The sequence below is a fragment of the Podarcis raffonei genome, chromosome 11 (genome assembly GCF_027172205.1).
Source record: "Podarcis raffonei isolate rPodRaf1 chromosome 11, rPodRaf1.pri, whole genome shotgun sequence".
Taxonomy (NCBI): domain Eukaryota; kingdom Metazoa; phylum Chordata; class Lepidosauria; order Squamata; family Lacertidae; genus Podarcis; species Podarcis raffonei.
Window position 1 is genome coordinate 7501 of NC_070612.1, and position 23869 is coordinate 31369.

General features: G+C 46.8%; 1 protein-coding gene and 1 long non-coding RNA gene across 2 annotated transcripts; one reads left to right on the plus strand and one right to left on the minus strand.

Annotated features, from left to right (window-relative positions):
- Positions 1–1621: 1621 nt before the first annotated feature.
- On the minus strand, positions 1622–3956 carry LOC128423526 (uncharacterized). Its single transcript, XR_008332785.1, has 3 exons — positions 3851–3956; positions 2518–2935; positions 1622–2406 (listed from the first exon to the last, which is right to left on the minus strand). It is a non-coding gene; the product is annotated as an uncharacterized LOC128423526 (long non-coding RNA).
- An 828-nt stretch (positions 3957–4784) lies between these two features.
- Positions 4785–8128, plus strand: LOC128423335 (40S ribosomal protein S4-like). Its single transcript, XM_053408387.1, has 7 exons — positions 4785–4839; positions 5362–5439; positions 5975–6155; positions 6297–6394; positions 6630–6801; positions 6991–7148; positions 7883–8128. Exons 1-7 carry the CDS (start codon positions 4837–4839, stop codon positions 7982–7984), a joined length of 792 nt encoding a protein of 263 aa, XP_053264362.1. The 5' UTR covers positions 4785–4836; the 3' UTR covers positions 7985–8128.
- Positions 8129–23869: the final 15741 nt, after the last annotated feature.

Genomic DNA, 23869 nt, shown 5'->3' on the forward strand with positions numbered 1-23869 from the left:
TCAGGCACTCCCATTTCTTTAAGAACTTGCCATAGTTTGCTGTGGTCGGCACAGTCAAAGGCTTTTGCATAATCAATGAAGCAGAAGTAGATGTCTTTCTGGAACTCTCTGGCTGTCTTCATAATCCAGCGCATGTTTGCAATTTGATCTCTGGTTCCTCTGCCTCTTCTAAATCCAGCTTGTACTTCTGGGAGTTCTCGGTCCACATACTGCTTGAGCCTTCCTTGTAGAATTTTAAGCATAACCTTGCTAGCATGTGAAATGAGTGCAATTGTACAGTAGTTGGAGCATTCTTTGGCACTGCCCTTCTTTGGGATTGGGATGTAGACTCATCTTCTCCAAACCTCTGGCCACTGCTGAGTTTTCCAAACTTGCTGGCATATTGAATGTAGCACCTTAACAGCATCATCTTTTAAAATTTTAAATAGTTCAGCTGGAATACCATCACTTCCACTGGCCTTGTTATTTGCAGTGCTTTCTAAGGCCCATTTGACTTCACTCTCCAGGATGTCTGGCTCAAGGCCAGCAACCACACTACCTGGGGTGTACGAGACATCCATATCTTTCTGGTATAATTCCTTGGTGTATTCTTGCCACCTCTTCTTGATGTCTTCTGCTTCTGTTAGGTCCTTACCACTTTTGTCCTTTATTATGGTAATCTTTGTACGAAATGTTCCTTTCATATCTCCAATTTTCTTGAACAGATCTCTGGTTTTTCCCATTCTGTTGTTTTCCTCTATTTCTTTGCATTGCTCGTTTAAGAAGGCCTTCTTGTCTCTCCTTGCTATTTTTTGAAATCTGCATTCAATTTCCTGTATCTTTCACTATCTCCCTCACATTTTGCTTGCCTTCTCCCCCCCGCTATTTGTAAGGCCTCGTTGGACAGCCACTTTGCTTTCTTGCATTTCCTTTTCATTGGGATGGTTTTCGTTGCTGCCTCCTGTATAATGTTGCGAGCCTCCATCCATAGTTCTTCAGGCACTCTGTCCAGCAAATCTAAATCCTTAAACCTGTTCCTCACTTCCACTGTGTATTCATAAGGGATTTGATTTAGATTGTATCTTACCGGCCCAGTGGTTTTTCTTACTTTCTTCAGTTTAAGCTTGAATTTTGCTATAAGAAGCTGATGATCGGAGCCACAGTCAGCTCCAGGTCTTGTTTTTGCTGACTGTATAGAGCTTCTCCATCTTAGGCTGCAGAGAATATAATCAATCTGATTTTGATGCTGCCCATCTGGTGATGTCCATGTGCAGAGTCGTCTCTTGTGTTGTTGGAAAAGCGTGCTTGTGATGACCAGCTTGTTCTCTTGACAGAACTCTATTAGCCTTTGCCCTGCTTCGTTTTGATCTCTAAGGCCAAACTTGCCAGTTGTTCCTTTTATCTCTTGATTCCCTACTTTAGCATTCCAATCCCCTATAATGAGAAGAACATCCTTCTTTGGTGTCACTTCTATAAGGTCTTGGAAGTCTTCATAGAATTGGTCAATTTCAGTTTCTTCAGCACCAGTAATTGGTGCATATACTTGGATTACTGTTATGTTAAAAGGTCTGCCTTGGATTCATATCAAGATCATTCTATCATTTTTGAGATTGCATCCCAGTACAGCTTTCGCCATTCTTTTGTTAACTATGAGGGCCACTCCATTTCTTTTACGGGTTTCTTGCCCACAGTAGTAGATATGATAGTCATCCAAACTGAATTCGCCCATTCCCGTCCATTTTAGTTCACTGATGCCCAGGATGTCAATATTTATTCTTGCCATCTCATTTCTGACCACATCCAACTTACCCAGGTTCATGGTTCTTACATTCCAGGTTCCTATGCAATATTTTTCTTTACAGCATTGGACTTTCCTTTCGCTTCCAGGCATATCCGCAACTGACCGTCCTTTCGGCTTTGGCCCGGCCACTTCATCAGCTCTGGATCTACTTGTACTCATCCTCCGCTCTTCCCCAGTAGCATGTTGGATGCCTTCCGACCTGAGGGGCTCATCTTCCAGCGTCATAACTTTTATATGCCTGTTGTCTGTGTGCATGGAGTTTTCTTGGCAAGGATACTGGAGTGGCTTGCCGGTTCCTCCTCCAGGTGGATCACGTTTGGTCAAAACTCTCCACTATGACCTGTTCATCTTGGGTGCCCTGCTCAACATAGTTCATAGCTTCTCTGAGTTATTCAAGCCCCTTCGCCATGGCAAGGCAGTGATCCATGAAGGGGCTAAGAACTTTTATACCTCCACAAAAGGAAAAAACAATGAGCCTACTCTAAGGGAATGCTCATGAGTGTATAAAGTGCTTTTCTTTAGAACACCTCTCTTAACATTACAAACTGCTGATAATTTCCAAAACGCATACATATATGCCAGTATTTGTAAATGTAAATGATTCAATCAGCTTTTGGTTTTGGCCCCTGTTGCAGGGGTTCAGCCCACTTAGTCTTGTGGCATTGGGGCAGCTGTGGGGCAAATTGCACAGTTGATTTTTAAGGGGTGACACCCCCCAAACTTTATTTAGACATTACTAAATGCTAAGATTTCAATTTTTTGAGAGATCGTGGTAAAATGCAATCTCCCTGACCATCGAGGAATAGAGACTGTTATCTGGGAGGTTGCCAGGGTTACTGGTGTGAGGATAGGAAAAGAGACTGTTTGAGCTGAAATCCACCTTTGGAGAAGGCAGGTTGCACCTCTGGAAAGGACCAGGTCTTGTGGAAGTGTAGGACTGTGTGGTCTTACCGATTTAGAGAGATAGATAGGTATTGCCCACCGTTCCCTTTACTCCTTGCTGCTAAGAAGCTTTTCCAGTGGATGGAAGTAGGCAGATGTAGCATTCGACATTAAGGAATAAAGCAGAGCCCATACAGGCAACCCACCTTTTGCAACTGCATGGAGACGTCTGGGAGTTGCCTCTGCCACATTTTCTTTTCTTTGGCTGCCACGCTGATGGGCAAATCAGATGTTTGGAAAAGCAACTTAAAGGAGTTGTTTGAGGCATTGGCATCTTGTCTCAAAAGATCCCCTTTCTCTCTCTCGACCCTCTTCTCAATCCCTCCGTCAGGCGAGGCCTCCCCTTCTCCTTCCCCTTTTTTTGGATCAGGAATTCAGCAGAGCCCATAGAGACCTGAGAAATATCACTGGGGCGGATTTTTTTCAGAACTGAAAGAGGGGGTCTGTGTAAAAACAGGCATAGGAACTCCCAAGCTCAAATTAATGTGCAAGGAATAATAAGGTAGCTCACAGGAAGTGAGGCTATCTACTGTTGGAAAATTCCATTCCACCTTTAGTTGTAGACATGGAACTGTTGCAAGTCACATATCTGTTTACATACCAGCACAGCTTGCTGGGAACTTCCATTGTGTATACAGTGGTACCTCAGGTTAATAATAATAATAATAATAATAATAATAATAATAATAATTTATTATTTATACCCCACCCATCTGGCTGGGTTTCCCCAGCCACTCTGGGCGGCTTCCAACAAAACACTAAAATACAACAACCTAGTAAAGATTAAAAGCTACCCTAAACAGGGCTGCCTTCAGATGTTAAGAACTTAATTCGTTCTGGAGGTCCGTTCTTAAGCTGAAACTGTTCTTAACCTGAGGTAGATAGCCTAACAAGAACAGGAAAAAGGAGACAAACCACACCAACATGGGTGAAGCCAGGAGGTGCTGCCCTACCCCAATCAAATAAATAAAAATATTTTACTGTATTTTTACTGTACTGTACTGTGCTGGTTAGGGGGGATGAGGTCAAGCCCCACTTGGGTGGGTGTGATATATCAGGAGTGGGGTTGTTTAAAAATGTTCTTAAGTGTTATATGTTAATTTGTATTTCTATTTTTCCCCCTTTTACCTTCATGCCTGCAGCTGACTTTTCCTCAACCTCCTCTTCTCCCTTCGTCAGGCAAAGCTTCCTCCTCCTCCTCCTCTTCAGAGCAGGAATTCAGCAGAGCCCATACAGACCTAAGAAATATCAGTAGGATTGATTATTTTCCCAAGAAGGGAAAGAGGGGGTCTACGTAAAAGCAGACATATAATATGTCAAGAACAGATTGTGGTGGAAGAAATAATAAAGTGGGAAAGAAGCCTCCCTTCCCTATGAGCCATCATATGACTAACTGGAAGCAATGTGTTTTTTCCCTTGTTTATTCTTTCTGAAGCACTTTCCCAAGAATCATATAATGGTGTATATAGCTGGAAGGGACCCCAAGGGTCTTCCAGTCCAACCCGCTGCAAGGCAGGAATATGCGAATGAACCACAAGGTGATTGCATTTAATAATAAGTCAAGGAATTGGGATCTCGAGGAATTACCTGGTTACAAAAACACTGCTTACAGCAGTGGTTCATCTGAACAATACATTGTTCAGATACAGTTTCCAATACATTAAAGGAGGCCTGAGGGGGAAAGCAATGGAGATCTGAACTCACAGCCAACTAGTTACTCTGGAGTTGCTGTAGCCAAGGGGAGCTTCCACGCCCCAAGTAGAATAAATAAAAATACTATACTGTTAAGGCTTAGGGAGGAAGAGGCCATGTCCCACTTGGGTGGGTGTGATTTATTAAAATAATAATAATTTAACGTTTAATGATAATAATAATTTATTACTATTTCCCAGCCACCAACAGGATATTTAAACAAAACGATAAAACATAATATACTACAAATTTCCCTAACAGCCTCTCGGGATCCCAATTGCCCATTTCATTGGCTGCGAAGCCCCCGCGCGGCGCGAAGCCGCTTACATCCGCCCGGGCTTCGTCGTCCCGCCCTGCCTGACCCGGATATATAACCCCCGGGCGGCGGAAGTGCTCTCCTTTTGCGTCGAGAACCCGCAGCCATGGTGAGTGCTCGGGCTTCGGGTCGGTGGAGCGATCCGTAGCCATCCGAGGCGGCGGGTCCGCCGAGCGCGGCGCTTTCGGGGCCGGGGGCGCGGGGGACGCCGCTCTTCCGTGGGGCGGGGAAATGGGGCGCGGAGGCGCCGCGGCGGGGCTCGCTCAGTCTTGCGGGGGGGGGGCGGGCGCCAGCATGTGCAGTGCGGCCCGCAGGGAACAAGGCCGCCGGCCAGACATGCTCCCTAAAGCGATCGCTTGGGAAGGGCATGGGGAACTGCCTGCCACTGGACTGGGGCGCAGCAGCGGGGCTGGGTCCTGCTGGGGGGGTTGCCCTAACGGAGAAGGGAGCCCAAGGATGCTCGACTAGAAACTAAATGAGAATCAATTAAAACGGGAATAACTGAAGAGCTGGGTGCGGAAGGGGCCCGAGGGTCATCTAGTCGAGCCCGCCGCCTTGCGAGAATGATCCGCTTAAACATCCGGGCACATTCGAACCCACACCCTTTGCCTGCTCCCCCCCCCCCCCCCAGGCTCGAGGACCCAAGAAGCACCTGAAACGGGTGGCAGCCCCCAAGCACTGGATGCTGGACAAGCTGACGGGAGTCTTTGCAAGTATCTTTTTTCCAACTTTGTATAAAAGGAGATAGGGGAAAAGCATATTTATATTTCCTTTTACAACCCTTTTTAAAAGGGGAGCCTTGCACTTCAGGCATTAGTTTGCACCTGGGCTTCATTAAATGCCTTACCCTTAGTTTTGTTTCCTTATTTACATATTAGATTCCTTGTGGTGGTTTATTAAATCCGTATTAAATCTATAAATTCCTTATGATGGTTTATTGAATTTCTAATCTATAAATTCCTTATGGTTTCTTATTAAATCTCACCATTCCTCCCGGGATAGTTTATAGCAGAAAAATGCAAAATTAAACACAGTGCATAACAACAAGAACTGATAACCAGTAACAGAGAAACTAACACAACATTATACTTCAAAATAACGGAAATGTAGAAAATAAAGGATCTTGGGGAAGGAGAAGTTGGGGAGTCTGTTGAACATTGTGACAAAACAACAAAGAGATATAAATATCATCTGGGAAAATGCATGCCGCCCTGTAACCTTCCCTTTCCCTTTTGGGGTTCTAGGCACCACGCCCGTCAACGGGACCCCACAAGTTGCGTGAGTGCCTCCCGCTTGTGATTTTCCTCCGCAACCGGCTCAAATACGCCCTGACGGGCGACGAGGTCAAGAAGATCTGCATGCAGCGCTTTGTCAAGATTGACGGCAAGGTTCGCACTGACGTCACCTACCCGGCGGGCTTCATGGGTAAGGCCCTAGATTTCTAGCAGCGGGGTTTGAAATGCCAGATTTCCAGCGGTGGGGCATTCCACAGGGCGGAAAACGGGTTTATGCAGCGGTTGCACCACGCTGGCATCCCGTCGTAACTCCCGCCCTTTCTCCCTGCAGATGTCATCAGCATCGAGAAGACTGGCGAGCACTTCCGCCTGGTGTACGACACCAAGGGGCGCTTTGCTGTGCACCGCATCAGCCCTGAGGAGGCCAAGGTGAGAATTGATTTGAATCCTTTTCTTACCAAAAGACTCAGCCTTACTGGCATCTTAAGATGGACAACCAGAGGAAGGAACAATAAATGCTCTGAGTGGTTTCGTGATTTAAGTCACGATTTAAATCCCTCGTGAGTTAGACTGGGTTCAAATCCCTTTTTTACAGAAATACTCGGCCTTGCTGGCATTCTCTTAATATTGACAAAATGACTGATTTCTCCATTCCTCCTGGCAGTACAAGCTGTGCAAGGTGCGCCGCATCCTGGTGGGCACCAAGGGCACCCCCCGCCTCGTGACTCATGATGCCCGCACCATCCGCTACCCGGACCCCCTGGTCAAGGTCAACGACACTGTCCAGGTCGACCTGCAGACGGGCAAGATCACCGACTTCATCAAGTTCGACACAGGTGACGGTTCCTCTGAGCGTGTCAAGAGCGCCAGAATCCTTCCCCAGTGGGGGGAGATGGGGAGACTTGCTCTGGCCCTGGAAGCTCCCTTCCGGAGCACCCCCATTTTTGGAAGCATATATATTTCTGTCCCCCCTGCCCAGTCCCAATTCCACCTTCTGACCTTTCCCTCCCTCTTTTCCCCAACAGGCAACCTCTGCATGGTGACGGGGGGCGCCAACTTGGGGCGCATTGGGGTGATCACCAACCGCGAGAGGCACCCTGGCTCCTTTGACGTGGTCCACGTCAAGGACACCAACGGCAACAGCTTTGCCACCAGGCTCTCCAACATCTTTGTCATTGGCAAGGTGGGTGCTTTTTATTTAATATTATTTCAAATTTTCCTGGAATTTATTAAGACCTTTTCACCCCCCGAGATGCATAGAATACCACCCAATGTTCAAAACCATGGAAAAGGTTCCCCATGTAGGAATGCCTAAATGGGGAACCTTTTCCATGGTTTTGAACGTTGGGTGGTATTCTGTGCCTTGCGGCTTCCTCTTTTTTTTTTACTAAAGCAATAATCCATTCAAATCTGATAGGAAAGATGTGAAATTAAACACCAGCAAATAATAATTAAACAGTTTGCGCTTATCGATTACAAGGAAGAATAGGAATTTATGGCATCTCCAGAATGTGAGATCCATGTCGATTGAGGGCTTCCTAGACAGGAACCCCACCGGTCGTCTAGTCTGATCCCATGCAAGGCAGGAAGAAAACCTATTTTATGTCATAAACAAAAAATCTGGCCCGCTTGCCTATTTCCCTCTTTGCAGAAGTTCCTTGCCCAATCTCCATTTCAGCCTCTCGTGTCCTAGTTTTATATTATTGCAAACAAGACATTAGTTGTGCGACACTGTGTGGATGGATTGAGGGTGCCGACTTCCTTGAATATTTCTGGTGGATCTCGTAGATAGAAAGCTTTGAAATTTTGGGAGGTTGCAAAGGTTACCGTGGAATGGTTTTTTTAAAGTTATTGTTACGTGAAGAAATTTTGATGAGATCTTTTGTGGTTTATATTTTGCTTTTGTAATAAATCCAGGGGAACAAGCCGTGGATCTCTCTGCCTCGTGGGAAGGGCATCCGCCTCACCATTGCCGAGGAGCGAGACAAGCGGCTGGCAGCCAAGCAGAGCAGCGGGTGAAGATGCACATGGAAACCCGATTGGGACTAGACACTCTCGGTTTTATAGTCTTGCATCTAGTCAATTCCCCTGAGGTTTCAAGGGTTTGTTTTCCATCAAGTGGCTTATGCCTTTTAGGAACCAAATAAAGAAATTTCAAAAATAGTCATTTGGAGGGATTCATTACTTAATTTCCTGAGATTTGTAGCCTGCTGGATTGTCAAAAGCGATTCGCAAGGGCGTAATATGGGGAAAAGGAGGAAAACCCACCACTATGAAAGTTAAAAGGCCTCAAAATGAATTAAAATTAATCTCAGGGTTAGGCTTCTCCGAAGGGGAATCTTTGGCGCAGGTGCTGAAAAGAAGGATCTCCAGAGCTGGTGAGCCACCTGCCCTAAATATGGGGCAGGGAGTTCCAAAGGGCAGATGACCAGGTACAAATGCCTCAATTGTATTTCAAATAGTTAAAACTTTATAATGGACATGTAGTACATTGCTATACAATAGAACCAAGGAAGGGTTTTTATTTTGTGATATTGTTGGAAAATTAATAAAATGTTATGGGGGGGGGGAATGCCTCAAATAGATTGTGGGCAGCACTGCAGCTAGCCTGGAAAAACAGGCCAGAAAAAGGATGGCAAAAGCGTTCGGGGACAGGGGGCTCGGGAGGAAGCCAGGAGACCTTGGCAATGCTGGTGCGATAAATCCTTTTCTAAAAAATCCCCTTTAAGCCACAATAAGCTTCCAAATATGGGTTGGGAAAGTGAACCGCTGGAAGGGTTGTTTTTCCATATATGGTGGTCCTTTGCAAAGGCCAAGGATTTATGGGAAATGAATGAAAAAAGATGTTGAAATGGAGAAATCCCAGAGCCTTTTTGCGAGGGATAATTGGGACGGAGGTTCCCCAACAGTCATCTAGTCCAGCCCCTGACAAGACAGGGATCTTGGCTCAAGCATCCAGGATAGATGGCTTATAAAATAATGGATTATGCTGACATGGTGAGGTCCAAACGGGGAACTGTCTATGGGCAATTGGGCTATCCATCAGAATATTTTCACGCTAAGGAAAATAGGGTTTGAGAGATGAGCAGTGAAGAAAAAGGAAGTTTTGGGAGTTGAGTGACAAAGTATCATACAGCAAGTATGAGAATACAAACACCAGCCAGAAAAAGTGAATGACTATAGAATCATAGAGTTCGAATGGGTCCCATGGACATCTAGTCCCATCCCCTGCAATTCAGGAATAATAGGTGAATTTTTTTAAAAAAATTGAAAAACCCAATAATTCATAATAATAAAAGGATCAAGGCTTTGTGTTCTCATCAGTTCGGAAAAACAAGGAACAGCCGGGAGGCTGGCTGAAGCATCTAATGAGTGGCATTAGAAGCTGCCTTGGAGTGTCACTTGAGACCGTCCCCAGAGAAACAAGGAGGAGCCAGGCTTTTTCCCAGGGAGAAGGGCACTTCCTGTCCATTTTGCTTGCCTGCCAGCTGGATGGGAAGTGTCAAAAACGCCTCCCTCCTAGCTCTACCACCTGATGATTCTAGGCTGAGATTCCTGTCAGGCCGGGGTTGGGCTAGATGAGCCTCTGTATCCCTTGCAAGGTTCAATAAGGTGAGAAAAGTCCTGTGTGGCAACTTGGCTCTCACTCACCGCTACTCCCAGGACCCAGGATCATCCAGCGCGACTGCCGGAGAGGTGAGTGCCAACCGTTTTCTACAAATGTTGTTTATTTAGTTTTCAAAAGTTTGCGTGCTTTAATATTGCCATTCTTGAACAAGAATAACAACTACAACAATACATTTAATTTATCCATTGACTTCCTACCCCATTGCAATTTGTGTCAAAATTATTCCACACACACACACACCCTTGCAAATCAGGAAATTCAGTTGCAAATGCAACTTCTCTGGGCTTCTCCAGTCTGACGATGTGAATTTGGGGGAACCACTTCAAGCATCCGCCGTGCTTTGGAGTGATTTCCTCCTTTGCAAACTGCTGAAAGTCTAAATTTTGAGAAGAAGCCTGATTAGCAAGGGGTGGGTGGGTGGAATGATTTTGATGGCAACTGTATTATTTATTATTTATTGGCTCTATATACTGCTCAGGGCACCTCGCAGAACAAAACCAGAACAAAAACCACACAAAATATATAATCAAAAATGACAAACCTATAATTGCCCCCACCAAAAAGACCACATTTTAAAAGGGCATAATACACCCTAAATAGTTCTCTGTAACATCTTTCTGCTTTTGCTCCTATTCCAAATCCGCTTCGCGATTTCCTGCCCTTACAACCATGCTAGAGATCTACAAGATGGAGAAATGTCAACCAAAGAGAATAAACTGATATGACCACCAAAATTAGGGACCCAGAGGAGTCAAGGGAGGAGTGGAAACCCTTTTGTAAAGCATTTGAAAGAAGCTTTCTTGGTTTTCATGAATTTTCCATAAAGACTGGAGAAGAAATTGCCACTGAAATATTAGACATCTTAGAGAGGCTCAATTTGAACTTTCAAGACTCTGTCGGTCAAGCATACGACAATGGGTCTAACATGGCTGGAAAATACGCAGGTGTACAGGCTATCCTAAATGGAAAGAATGAGAACTGCATTTTCTCTAGTTGTGCCAATCATACTCTGAATCTCGTTGGTACCGATTGTGATGAAGCCTGTAACGAAGCTATTACCTTCTTTGGAACCATTCAGAAAATGTTCAATGTCTTCAGTGCAAGCCCTTCACTTTGGGAGGTACTGAAGAAAAATGTTCCTGCCTCACTTCATTCAGTCTCAAAAACAAGATGGTCAGCAAGGATTGATAGTGTAAAACCAATTGCAAACCATTTTGATGGTATTCGAACTGCAGTATCTGTGATCACTGAATTTAATTGCAGAATGTAAAGCTGATCTTCGGTGAATAAAAAAATACTTGAACACTTTTGAATATGTTGTAATGTCAAGGATTCAGAGCAAACTTCTCACAATGATACATGAGATAAACTTGGTAATAGAATCACGTAATGCCACACTGGATGTTGAAAGGGACAACATAGATCAACTGCGTACAGACATTTTGAATTTTAGAGAGAAATGGAATAACATACTTCAAGAATGTCAACATGTATCAGTCAAACTAGGTGTTTCAGATACTTTTATTACTCGCAGGGGATGTCTAACTCAAGAGGATGCTGAAAAAGACTTCAGAGTGAATGTATACTTCTTTTTTTTTTTTTACTAATCTTTTTATTGATATTTTGGAAACGACATCAAACAATACAAAAAAGAAAAAAGACTGAAAAGAAAAGCAAACAAACAAACAACAACAACAACGCCTATAAACATAAAACAAACAAACCAACATAACATCACTCAATTGACTTCCTTCCATCTCAGTTTAGGCAAAATAAACTCATAGCTTATCTGCAGATTGTATTATATCAGCTCTTTACATCGCAGGTTTTAGATTCCGCCCACTGTGATTTTGGTAATACCTAGATTGATTTCAATGTAACTTACAAATTTACTCCAGTCGTTCGTAAACTTAACGATTTTTTGATGCCTAATTTTTTGTGACATTCTAGCTAATTCTATATACTCATATAATTTCATTTGCCATTCTCTAATGGTGGGGATATTGGAAGTTTTCCAGTTTTGCGCTAACAAAATCCTGGCGGCCACCATTGCATATTGAAAGAATGTTTGGTCTTCATTTTTGATCTCCTCTCCGATCATACCTAAAAGGAACGCTTCAGGTTTTTTGGGGAATGTGTATTTCAGTATTCTTTTTAATTCATCGTAAATTTGTCCCCAAAATCTTTTCACTTCGTCACAGGTCCACCACATGTGAAAGAAATTACCCTCTTTAGTTTTACATTTCCAGCATGTGCTGTCTCCGGTCTTATACATCTTCCCCAGTTTTGCCGGGGTGATGTACCAACGATACATCATTTTCTCCATATTTTCTCGGAGAGCAGCACATGCTGTGAACTTCATACCTTTCTTCCAAAGTTTTACCCATCTGTCAAACTCCAGATTATATCCAAGGTCTCTGGCCCATTTGACCATGACTCCTTTCACCTCTTCATCTTTAGTATCCCAGTCTAACAGTTGGTTATACATTTTGGATAAAAGTTTAGTATTACTTTCTAAGATTTCCACCTGGTACCTGGACTTTTTTTCACTCATTCCTATTTTTTTATGATCGTACCATAACGCATTAATTTGGTGAGTGAATGTATACTTCAAAATAATTGACTTTGTTATTGTTGGACTGACACTGCAATTTTCTGCTGTTAGGGAAATATGTGAACTTTTCAATTTTTTGTGGAAGTTACAACACTTCAATAATGACGAACTGATACAAAAATGCACTCGGTTTCACTTGCGATACTTGAACCATATTTTCCGTGACGAAATTCAGAGTAAAATGCTCCTCATTAAGCGAACTTTCGATACGAATTTCAAACTTAATTCTCCATCACCAAAAGAAATTGCCGATCAAATACTAAACTTGAATTTAGTATTCAAGTTTAGTATTTGATCCCTTCTGGGCCGCTTGGCAGCATGCTTAGGCCTTCTGTGACTGGTGCTGCTTGTGGGGGTGGCTTTTGGGATTTGGAGGTCTCCCAGTGCCAGGACAGTCCCTTCTCTCCCACCCTTGACCTCCTCTTTATACAGTTGCCATTTGGCTTTGGGGATGCAGTTCTTGCTGCTAACTTATTGCACATATGTATTAGGTTGCTGGTTGCTGTCTCTTAATTAACCACTCCTTTCATTCCCGGCCTATGGCATTGCATGGACTGCCTCCCAGTGGCTTACAGTTCTGGCCACCAGCACACGGCTTAGGTGGTGCAGTTCTGGCTTTAAGCGTATGAGATTGCAGCAATCTAACATATTATTTTGCTTGTTTTTCAGTATTTCCTTTAGCGGTGCATGTGCAGTAAGGTTGCTGGTTCTGTCTGTTAGACCTTCGTTTAGTTATCCAACTGTTAGATTTCAGCTGGCTTCCACAGTGTTACATTGTCAAGTAGCTGGTAATTCCTTGTTTTCACACGCTGGTTACGCTATGGCAAGTGAGTGATATCTCCCCCCCCCCCCACAGGCATAGGTGCACAGTGAGGGGCACCCCTAGCAGTGCTGTGTAGGCAGCCGATAAGATCAAGAAAAGGGTCCTGTCTATCAGCAGGAAAATCGCCCCTCTCCCACGTGCCATGACCAAGTAAGTCCCTTATGAGGTTGGAGGTATTTGTCACACTCTTGAGTCACAATGACCCTTGGTACCTCCGTTGCCCTTCCTCTGGCCAAACCCACCATAAGAACATTAGAAGAATCTGCTGGATCAGGCCAATGGCTTTAAAAGACATAGATGATAGATAGACAGATACAGATACATACATACAAAGGTCTGCAAGACCATGAGACCCTTCAAACCTAAAGCAGTTCAGGCACACTGTTAGGTGCCAACTGAGAGGTTCGATGACCTTCTTAGGAAATTTGATGTAGGTCTGAGCCACATGGCAAACCCTTCTGATAATAGCAAGGTGGGCAAAAGGAAAAACAAAATAGCAGGATATGGATAAGTTTCAAAAGCTCTAGTAAAGCTAGCTTTACTTCCCAAAGAGATAGCGCTACCTAGCAGATCTACAGCAAGTTATCCACTTCCAGGAAACCAATACCTAACTCCTCTCAACTCTGCACAATTTCCTCTTGAGTCCTTTTCCTCTACCTGTTTTAAGAAGTAAAACTACATATTCTACAATACTCAGATATGCTTCAGGCGACACTTTTTTGTGAAGGTGCATGCACTGAGTGCATACACCTTTTCTTTCCTTCTGCATGCACTGAGTGATACACTCTTCTCATACTATTGAACAATATTGAGCACAATAGTGTTCAAAGGTAACCTTTGAACACTAGTCAGACTCAGAGCAGAAAGTTTGCAGCTACAGCATCTCTGACTGTCCAAGGATGGCTAATCTGTGGCTTTCTGTATTTTGTTGGATTACAGCTTCCATAATCCCACTTCCGATCTGATCGCCATGGCGTTTGGCTGCTTTCCCATGGCACTGGACTCCAATCGTGCAATTATTCAGGGATAATATGGGGGTAATTATCCCTGCTGACCCCTCCCAAGGGTGGGGGGGGGGGCTTGCCATCACCCACGGGTCATCCAAAAACTCCCACTTGCTACAGAATGTGGGGGCAGGGACGCTGGGTGCTGAGTATCGCATGAATTGGAAACTCTCCAGAGCCATCGCCATGAGCAGGAGGATCACTGTTCTTCAGAAAATATTTGAATTTGGACTTTGAAACAAGCATGTTCTGGAAAGAAGGAGACAAAAAAAGGACCTGCTAAATAATTCAGTCACTGAGTGCCAAAGATTTGATTTGAAAAGGACTCTCGACATTTTGCTACGTTTTATGTGAGGTGAGCGGCTGTTTCTTCTGTTTCTTCTCTATATTTGTTACTTCATGATTTGGCAAGCCACACTAAGAAAGATCTAATTAATTAAATGGAATGCAGGAGGAACTGTATAAAAACTTCAGAATTTGATATTTTATGGCACGGTCCCTTGTGGAGGGCTCTAATTAGAACTGACAAAAACAAGATTAGGTGTTCAGCTTGGGACGATAAAATGGCATAAATTGTGGTGCTGCTGAAAAAGAAAGGAGCCTCCATAAGGCGTTGGAAGACAACCAAAGGACTAAAACGGGAATATTTCACACAAAAAACTGCATCTGTTCGCATGGATTTTTGTCATATATGGATCAACATTAAAGTGAAAATGAATCTTTGACCTTTGCAAGCTTCCCCTAGGGCCAGGGGGGAGCAAGCTTGGATTCTAGGGGAACCAAACAATTATTAACTGTGGAATATACCTGATGGCATTGCCTTCTATGGAAAACCTTTATTTGGATTTGGGAAACCCCAGCTCATTACAGAGACTTGAAAGACTGCTTTGAATTTTATTAAACAAAGGAAAGCTGGAAGCCAGCCCAGAGTTTTAGAGTTAAGAGCACGGATTAAAAGGGGGCCCTCTGAGGGGGGACAGCGCCGAAAACAATTGTCAAACAACAGAATGAATAACATTCCTCTTACATGCTAATACACATATGGATTTGTTAAATATGATTGAAAGTCGCATACCAGTGATTGTCATGATGATAAAGGGTTAAGATCAGAACTATGATATTGGGAATAAACAACAGAGGAAAATTCAAGAAGAAGAATAAAATACCTTCTCCTACTAGCCAGAACATGGGCAGTCCCATTAAATTATTTAATTTGGAATGTATAATTGGCTTTATTATTTGTGCTATGATGTGGCAAGATTAGATATGTTATTAATGAAAAATTAATAAAAATTATTTTTTAAAAAACAACTTCCATAATCCCATGGTAGCTAGGAGTGATGGGAGCTGGAGTCTAGGGACATCTGGAGGCAATTTAGCTATCCCTGGAGTATGTAGTGCAGTTGAAAACGGCAATAACCTTGGAGAGCAGAAAACACCAAGTGTGGCACCTAGTGGTAGACTACAGCAGGCATGTACAACATGTTGATCGCAAGCCCCCAGTCAACCGTGTTTTTTTCTGGTCGACCTCAGGGCCTTTCTCTGCAACCTTAGATGCAGCAGCAGCAGCCGCTGCCAGTCTCCACAGCGATGCAACTCTGAGCAGCGCGCACATGGGGGGACAGAGGGAGGCACAAGGGAGCTGGGAAAGGTCTGTGTGATACTGTTGGAAGAGGGAGGTGGGCTTATTGTGGCTTTCTCAATTGGGGAGGGGGCGGCTGCTGGAGACGGAGGGAAGCGTGAGGAGGAGCCACGTGGAGGGAAGGAATAAGGGAAGGAGGGATCAAGATCAGGACCAGCTGCGTGGCCCCCTTTGACAGGGAGGGGCAGGGCAGGCACTATTGGGATCCACATCAGCTTCGAGGCTCCCTTTGACAGGTGGGAGGGAGGAACAGCTCAGCAGCCAGGGTTGTCTTTTCCCCCCAATTTTTTTTATTAATTTTCCCATTTTTTTTAAACAAATGAACAAATAGACAGGCAAACATAAAACACTGGTGATGGGGGCCACATCTTCTGTCACATCTGAGTGCAGCAGCCTACCTTAGAGGGTGCAGCATAGGCTGCCTGGCATATACTCTGGCTCAATAAAACCTCACTGGTTTTGCCCACTTCTCAACATTTGCCATCTAAGACAGCTGCATCCCTTTGCCTAATGCTATGGCCAGGTCTGCTTTCAATCCCACCCTGCCTGTTCCCTAAGATTTTACAGACAACAGATATGCTCCTTGTCTGTATGCTGCAATTAACATCTGCTGAGCTAATTGACTTGGCAGGGAGCTTTTCTTGTCACCATCTTCACCCAGAAGTCCCATAGATGTTATATAGATGCTGAAGGGGAGCTGAAGGAAGCAGTGGTGTGTCCGCTCTTAAAGAAAACTTCACTAGATCCTTCAGACCTATCCAAGGACCGCCCAGTTTCAAATCTTCCATAACTGGGTAAGGTAATTGAGAGAGCGGTTGCTGAACAGCTTGGTAGGTTTCTGGAGGAAACATCGGCTTTAGATTCATTTCAGTCTGGGTTCCGTCCTGGTTTCGGGACTGAGATGGCTCTGGTTGCCCTAACAGACAACTGGATCGAGGCTGGTCGTAGACAACTGGATTGAGGCTGGTCGGGACTGCTGATTCTTTTAGATTTGTCAGCAGCCTTTGACATGGTTGATCATGATCTTCTGGACCACCACCTCGCTGATGTGGGGATACAGGGCATAGCCCATAAATGGCTGTGCTCTTTTATCTCTGGTCGGGGACAGAGGGTGGCGCTAGGGAGGGAGATGTCGTTGCGCCACTCCTTGGTGTGTGGAGTGCCGCAGGGCGCAATCCTCTCCCCGATGCTTTTTAACATCTTTATGCACCCCCTTGCCCAGATTGTCCAGAGCTTTGGGCTGGGTTGTCACCGATATGCTGATGACACTCAGCTCTATCTGCTGATGGATGGCCACACCAACTTGGCCCAAGACACACTGACCAGATGCTTGGAAGCTGTGGCAGGATGGTTTTGTGGGAGCCAATTGAAACTAAATCCTTCGAAGACAGAGGTCCTCTGGCTGGGTCGGGATTGTATGGGGATGAGGGACCAACTCCCTTCTCTTGCGGGGGCCCAATTAGTGCCATTGCCTTCTGTTAAGAGTTTGGGTGTAATCCTTGACGCCTCCCTTTCCACGGAGGCGCAGGTTACAACAACAGCCAAGGCGACATTTTCCCACCTTTGCCGCATCAAGCAGTTGGTCCCTTACCTTTCCCACCCCGACCTGGCCACAGTGATCCATGCGACGGTCACCTCCGGGCTTGACTACTGTAATTCGCTCTACGCGGGGCTGCCCTTGAAGCTGTCCCAGAAACTCCAGTGGGTGCAGAATGTTGCAGCGAGGCTCCTCACAGGGTCTCTGCCATGGGAGCATATTCACCCAGTGCTTTTCCAGCTGCACTGGCTCCCAGTGGAGTATAGGGTTTTGACCTTTAAAGCCCTTCATGGCCTAGGACCCTCGTACCTAGGGGACCGCCTCTCCCGGTATGCCCCACGGAGGACCTTAAGGTACATAAATAGCAACACCCTAGAAGTCACGGGCCCTAAGGAAGTTACATTAGCCTCAACCAGAGCCAGGGCTTTTTCAACACTGGCTCCGGCCTGGTGGAACGCTCTGTCTCATGAGACCAGGGCCCTGCAGGATCTTATTTCTTTCCGCAGGACCTGTAAGACAGAGTTGTTCTGCCTGGCCTTTGACTTGGAGTCAATTTGATTGCCTCCCCCTCTTTCTTTTTCTTTTCTTCTCCTGTGATGAGGTTGCATTTTAATTGTTTTAATGTCGTATTTTAATCTTGTTTTTAAGTTGTATTCATTCAACTCATTTTTATTATTGGTTGTTGGCCACCCTGAGCCCAGCCTTGGGTGGGGAGGGCGGGGTAATAATAATAATAATAATAATAATAATAATAATAATAATAACAACAACAATTCTGTGTTTGGACTATCCTTGAAGCTATATTTGTCAGGAATTGTGCAAGAGCCTTGCCTCTGGACACAGTGAAAGTGGAACTTCCCTCCTCCAGAAGCACGTTCGTCCCTTTCTCTGTCTTCTACCACCTAGCTACAAGATCTATTATTATTCAGATAAGTTTTCAATTTGCTTTGTTAGGATTTTTAATGGCCAATCCTGCAATTTTAAAGTTGATTTTTAAAAATCTTCTACTCTTGTCTCTTTTATTCAGTGCCAGATTAAACCCTGGGGAGGCCCCAGGCAGTGGAAATCTCACCCCCCTCTCATGTGCCCTCTTGTGGAATAACATTGAACTAAGAAAACTTGATTGTACTGTAATTTTCTTTCAAGATCAAATCAATATTATTTTGATCTGTTGTCACAGGCCCCCTAAAAGGCATGGGGCCCATAGATCAGTGCTTACTCTGCCTATTGATAATCTGGCACTGCTTTTATTGTTGTTTAAATGTGTTTTATTATACATCCCATTATTATTATTGTCAGAGGCTCAGGAGCAGAAGAGCAGGGGAGAGAGCAAATAGAGAGCGGAGGAGAGGAATCAGAGGGGAGCGTAGGGGAATATGACAGTGGCCCGAGAGATTCCATGAGCTTCTCCAGCGAATCAGAAGATTCCCAGGAGGGGGCGCCTATGGTAAGGGCGAGGCGAGTCCCAGGGGGGACGATCCATAAACAAGGAACCAGAGGGGAGTCCCAAAGGAGTAGCGGAGGATTAGGACCAGTTCCCCCACCAGAGCACAGTGGGGGGGAAGAGTCACATGAGTCAGGACCAGCTTCTCCTCCATCGGGGAGTGGGGAAACGGAGGGAAGGCCAGGTCCAGCTAGCCTCCCCGAAAGAGGGAGCAGTGACACAAGTGTAACGGTCAGAAGGAAAGTGGGAGGCTGCGCGCGCGCGCCAAGTTCAAATGTGGAGGAGCGCGGGACAGCAGAAAACCCGGATTGGGAGCCAGGTCCTAAGGCCCGAAGGAGGGGGGGGAGAAGAGTCGGCGGACTCAGCGTCAGAAGAATCGAGGAGGGCTGAGACTCCGACTAGCAGGAGGACCCAGAGAAAGAAGGAACAGAGGAAGAGGTGGAGTAAGGCTAGAATCTTAAGCTGGTGTCAGGGGGGAGGAGATTCAGATGGGACTTCTACGGTCTGATGCATAGACGTAGCGTTGCGCGCTGCGCGTCTGGAAATGAAACTGAACTTCAATAAAGACTTTTTAACTTGAGGAAGAAGCAGCGTTGGTCTTGTGTGAGCTGGGACCTTGGGCAGCGCTGACAATTATTATTATTATTATTATTATTATTATTATTATTATTATTATTTTGTTTTCAAAGGATGTAAAACACCCTGAGTGCTGTTTCTACTGTGGAAGGGCAGGGTATAAACTTCAGTAAATAAATGGCTGCATTCTTTTCATAGAATAGTAGAAGATGGAAAGGATTTTGGAAGCTATTTAGTTGAATCTACTGCTCAAGCATGTCATGGCCTTTTCCTACTACAATAAAGCTTATTTACTTACACTGCTCAAGAAGGGATCTGGCACTTATGTTTATGGCTATGTGGTTTGTATTGTTAATGTGGCAGTTTCTTCCACACACCCTCCTTTGTGTTCATGGCAGAATCTTCTTTTGCAAAGGTTTTTACATTAATGGAACGGCTGAAGGCACTTCTCGCCGCAGCCCTCAGTGGTGGCTTGTTGAAATGCCTTCTACGCAAAGCGGCAAGCTCCTGGGGAAACCATAACTGGGTTTGTTACCTCTCTCTGCCAAGCCACCCGGTTCTGCAACTTATCAGAGTTGGAGAACATGCTTCGTGACTGCCTCATCAGTGGCCTGAAGGATGACAAGCTGCAATGATGCCTCTATGCCAAGAAGGACCTAATGTTACATGTTGCGCTGGAGGAGGCCCTGGCAACGGAAGCTGCCGAGAGGTCGAAACAAGAGGCTCAGCCAAGCCTGTTGTCCCAACCGAGGGTCCACCACGAAGACCTCGCCGACGACTCAGGATCCGACAGGGAGGAGGTGAACCAAGTACAGTGGCGCACTCAAGCAGTGCACAGACCACAGCTGCCTTGACGAGAAGGAGGGAACTGCGCAAGCTGTGGGGAGAGTCACGAGAGGAGGACCTGCTGTTTCCACAACGCAGAGTGCAGGCAGTGCAGGAAATCGGGACACATTGCCCGGGTGTGTTGGGCTCGGCCCACCCGATGCCAGGCCTCAGATGACTGATCCAAGAGCCCCAGGCCCAGGGGCCCAACATACCAAGGCAACTCGATGGAGATCACGGACTGCCAGGTATACCAGTTGCCCCACCCCAGCATAGAGAAAATTTATGTAGAGGTACAGATAGAGGGGGCCCTGTGCCGCGTGGAGCTTGACACGGGTTCAACTCTATTCATAATCTCGGCAAGGACCTTAAGGAAACTGTGCCCTAGTGGAGTTCCCAAACCCAGGCCGGCCCCATTCACCCTCCAGGACTTCCAGAAACGTAAGGTCCCCACAATGGGGATGGGGACCTTCAGGGTGCAATATTGAGGGCGGATACGGCAACTGGACTTGCTTGTGGTCAAGGGCCCCTACGTTAGCTTACTGGGATTGGCATGGTTTGGACTACTGGGGTTAGCTGTCACTGGGGTGAACCGCACTAGCTTACAAGTGGACATAGACGCCATATGCAAGGAATTTCCGGAGGTTTCAATGGGAAATTGGGACAGTATACGGCCCCCCCCCATTGCCCTACAGCTTGACCCCCCAGTACGACCTGTCAGGTTCAAAGCCCGCCGGGTCCCGTTCGCCCTGAAACCCCGTATAGACAAGGAATTGGACCGGCTCATGGAGCAAGGAGTGCTGGAGTCTGTGCCTAATGCCCCCTGGGAAACCCCGATCATCACATGTCAAGCCTAATGGTTCGGTCCGCATCTGCGCAGGCTACAAATGTACCATAATCAAGGCCCTCACGGCCCACGCATATCCAGTGTCAGTGGTCATAGAATCATAGAATCATAGAATCATAGAATCATAGAGTTGGAAGAGACCACAAGGGCCATCGAGTCCAACCCCCTGCCAAGCAGGAAACACCATCAGAGCACTCCTGACATATGGTTGTCAAGCCTCTGCTTAAAGACCTCCAAAGCAGGAGACTCCACCACACTCCTTGGCAGCAAATTCCACTGTCGAACAGCTCTTACTGTCAGGAAGTTCTTCCTAATGTTTAGGTGGAATCTTCTTTCTTGTAGTTTGGATCCATTGCTCCGTGTCCGCTTCTCTGGAGCAGCAGAAAACAACCTTTCTCCCTCCTCTATGTGACATCCTTTTATATATTTGAACATGGCTATCATATCACCCCTTAACCTCCTCTTCTCCAGGCTAAACATGCCCAGCTCCCTTAGCCGTTCCTCATAAGGCATCGTTTCCAGGCCTTTGACCATTTTGGTTGCCCTCCTCTGGACACGTTCCAGTTTGTCAATGTCCTTCTTGAACTGTGGTGCCCAGAACTGGACACAGTACTCCAGGTGAGGTCTGACCAGAGCAGAATACAGTGGCACTATTACTTCCCTTGATCTAGATGCTATACTCCTATTGATGCAGCCCAGAATTGCATTGGCTTTTTTAGCTGCCACCCTGGCTGGGTCAAAAATTTTCAGCAAGCTGGACTTGGCCCAAGCCTATCAACAGCTGCTGGTGGATGAAGCCACAGCAGAGGCAGGGTAAAGTGGCTGCAATTCGGTGTCAGCGTGGCAGCAGGCATATTCCAGAATCTAATGGACTCTCTCCTTAAAGGGATTCCTGGCGTCACCCCTTTCTTCAATGATGTGTTGATTGCCGGGCCCATGCCAGAGGAGTTTGAGGACCGCCTCCGCACTGTTGTGCACCGTTTCCAGACGGCGGGTCTCAAGGTGAAGCAGGAAAAGTGTCTACTAGGAGTGCCTCAGGTGGACTTTCTGGGATTTATGGTGGACGCAGAAAGGGTCCACCCGACTGGGGACAAGGTACGGGCCATTTGTGATGCCCCAGCGCCCAAGGGCGAGACTGAACTTCAGGCCTTCTTGGGACTATTGAACTTTTACCATGTTGTCAGCGCTGCCCAAGGTCCCAGCTCACACAAGACCAACGCTGCTTCTTTCTCTAGTATAAAAGTCTTTATTGAAGTTCAGTTTCACTTCCAGATGCGCAGCGCGCAACGCTACGTCTATACCTTAGACCTTCGAAGTTCCATCTGAATCTCCCCCCCCGACACCAGTTTAAGATTCTAGCCTTACTCCACCTCTTCCTCTGTTCCTTCCTTCTCTGGGTCCGCCTGCTAGTCGGAGTCTCAGCCCTCCTAGACTCCTCTGACGCTGAGTCCCCTGACTCTTCTCCCTCCCTCCTTCGGGCCTTTGGACCTGGCTCCCAATCCGGGTTTTCTGCTGTCCCGCGCTCCTCCAGATTTGAACTTGGCGCGCGCGCGCAGCCTCCCACTTTCCTTCTGACCGTTACACTTGTGTCACTGCTCCCTCTTTCGGGGAGGCTAGCTGGACCTGGCCTTCCCTCCGTTCCCCCACTTCCCGATGGGGGTGTGGTTACCCCTGACTCATCTTCTCTCCCTGCTGGAGGAGAGGCTGATCCTGGCTCATGTGACTCTTCCCCCCCACTGTGCTCTGGTGGGGGAACTGGTCCTGATCCTCCGCTGCTCCCTTGGGAGTCCTCGCTGGTCCCTTGTTTCTGGAGCGTCCCCCCTGGGACCCCCCTCGCCCTTACCAAAGGCGCCCCCTTCTGGGAATCTTCTGATTCGCTGGAGAAGCTCATGGAATCTCTCGGGCCACTGTCATATTCCCCTACGCTCCCTTCTGATTCCTCTCCTCCGCTCTCTATTTGCTCTCTCCCCTGCGCTTCTGCTCCTGAGCCTCTGACATCCATCCCCCCCTCGAAGCCCCCCTTCCCCCCTCCCCCTCTTTGGGTGTGGGTTCCGGGTGCTCCAGCGCTGGGGGTGTGAGTGCTGGACGTCGTTCTCTCCCCCTGGTGTGCAACCGGCCAGCGGGATCAGGCCCCCCCACAATGGGTTCGTCTACGTCGACTTCCTCTGCTTCCATTTCTCTGCTGTCGTGCTCAAATCCAGGATCCTCCCCCCACACGTCCATGTCCTCCTCTCCACCCGGTCCCTCGGGTGAGGCTGTGTGTAAGGGCCCCCTCAGCAGTTCCCTGCTCCACCCCACTTCTGGTTGAGTGTCCCACCAATAGGAGCGATCTGTGACAAACCCCGAGAGCGACCCCTCCTGGGAGCTCGTTCCAGGCGTCGGCTCCTCATCTGATGAGAAACCCTGGAACGTGCTGGCTGACAGTGTGGGTGTGAAAAGCCAGTCGTCGAAATACTCCGCCGGCATGGGTCTGTGTGGGAAGAGCGAATGGAACTCGTCTTTGAGGTAGTGCTCCTCCACGGCATAGCATGGCACCCACTCGTTGGCGCTGGCCGGGGTACCCTCCCTGGCGAGGAGATATTCAACTCCCTCTTCCCCCCATCTGGAGTCCAAAATCTCTGTGACCTCGTTGAGTGGCGTCGCCCTCTGTGGTCCCTCCCCTGTTGGCGATGTGCTACGTGGGGCTGGTGCGTTCCCTGGCTCCTGAAACCTGTGGGGTGCCTTGTAGGGTGTGAGCACTGACCTGTGAAAGACTGGGTGCATTCTGGAGCCCTCCGGGAGTGTCAACCGGTAGGCCACTGGATTGATTTGTGCCGCAACCTGGTAAGGTCCCAGCTGCTTGTGTCCGAGCTTCTTCTTAGCTAGCGTTCTGGCCGGCACTGCCTGAGCTGCTAACCAGACCCAGTCCCCCACCTGGATGTCTTCCCCGACCCTCCTGTGCCTGTCTGCCTGCATCTTGTAGGC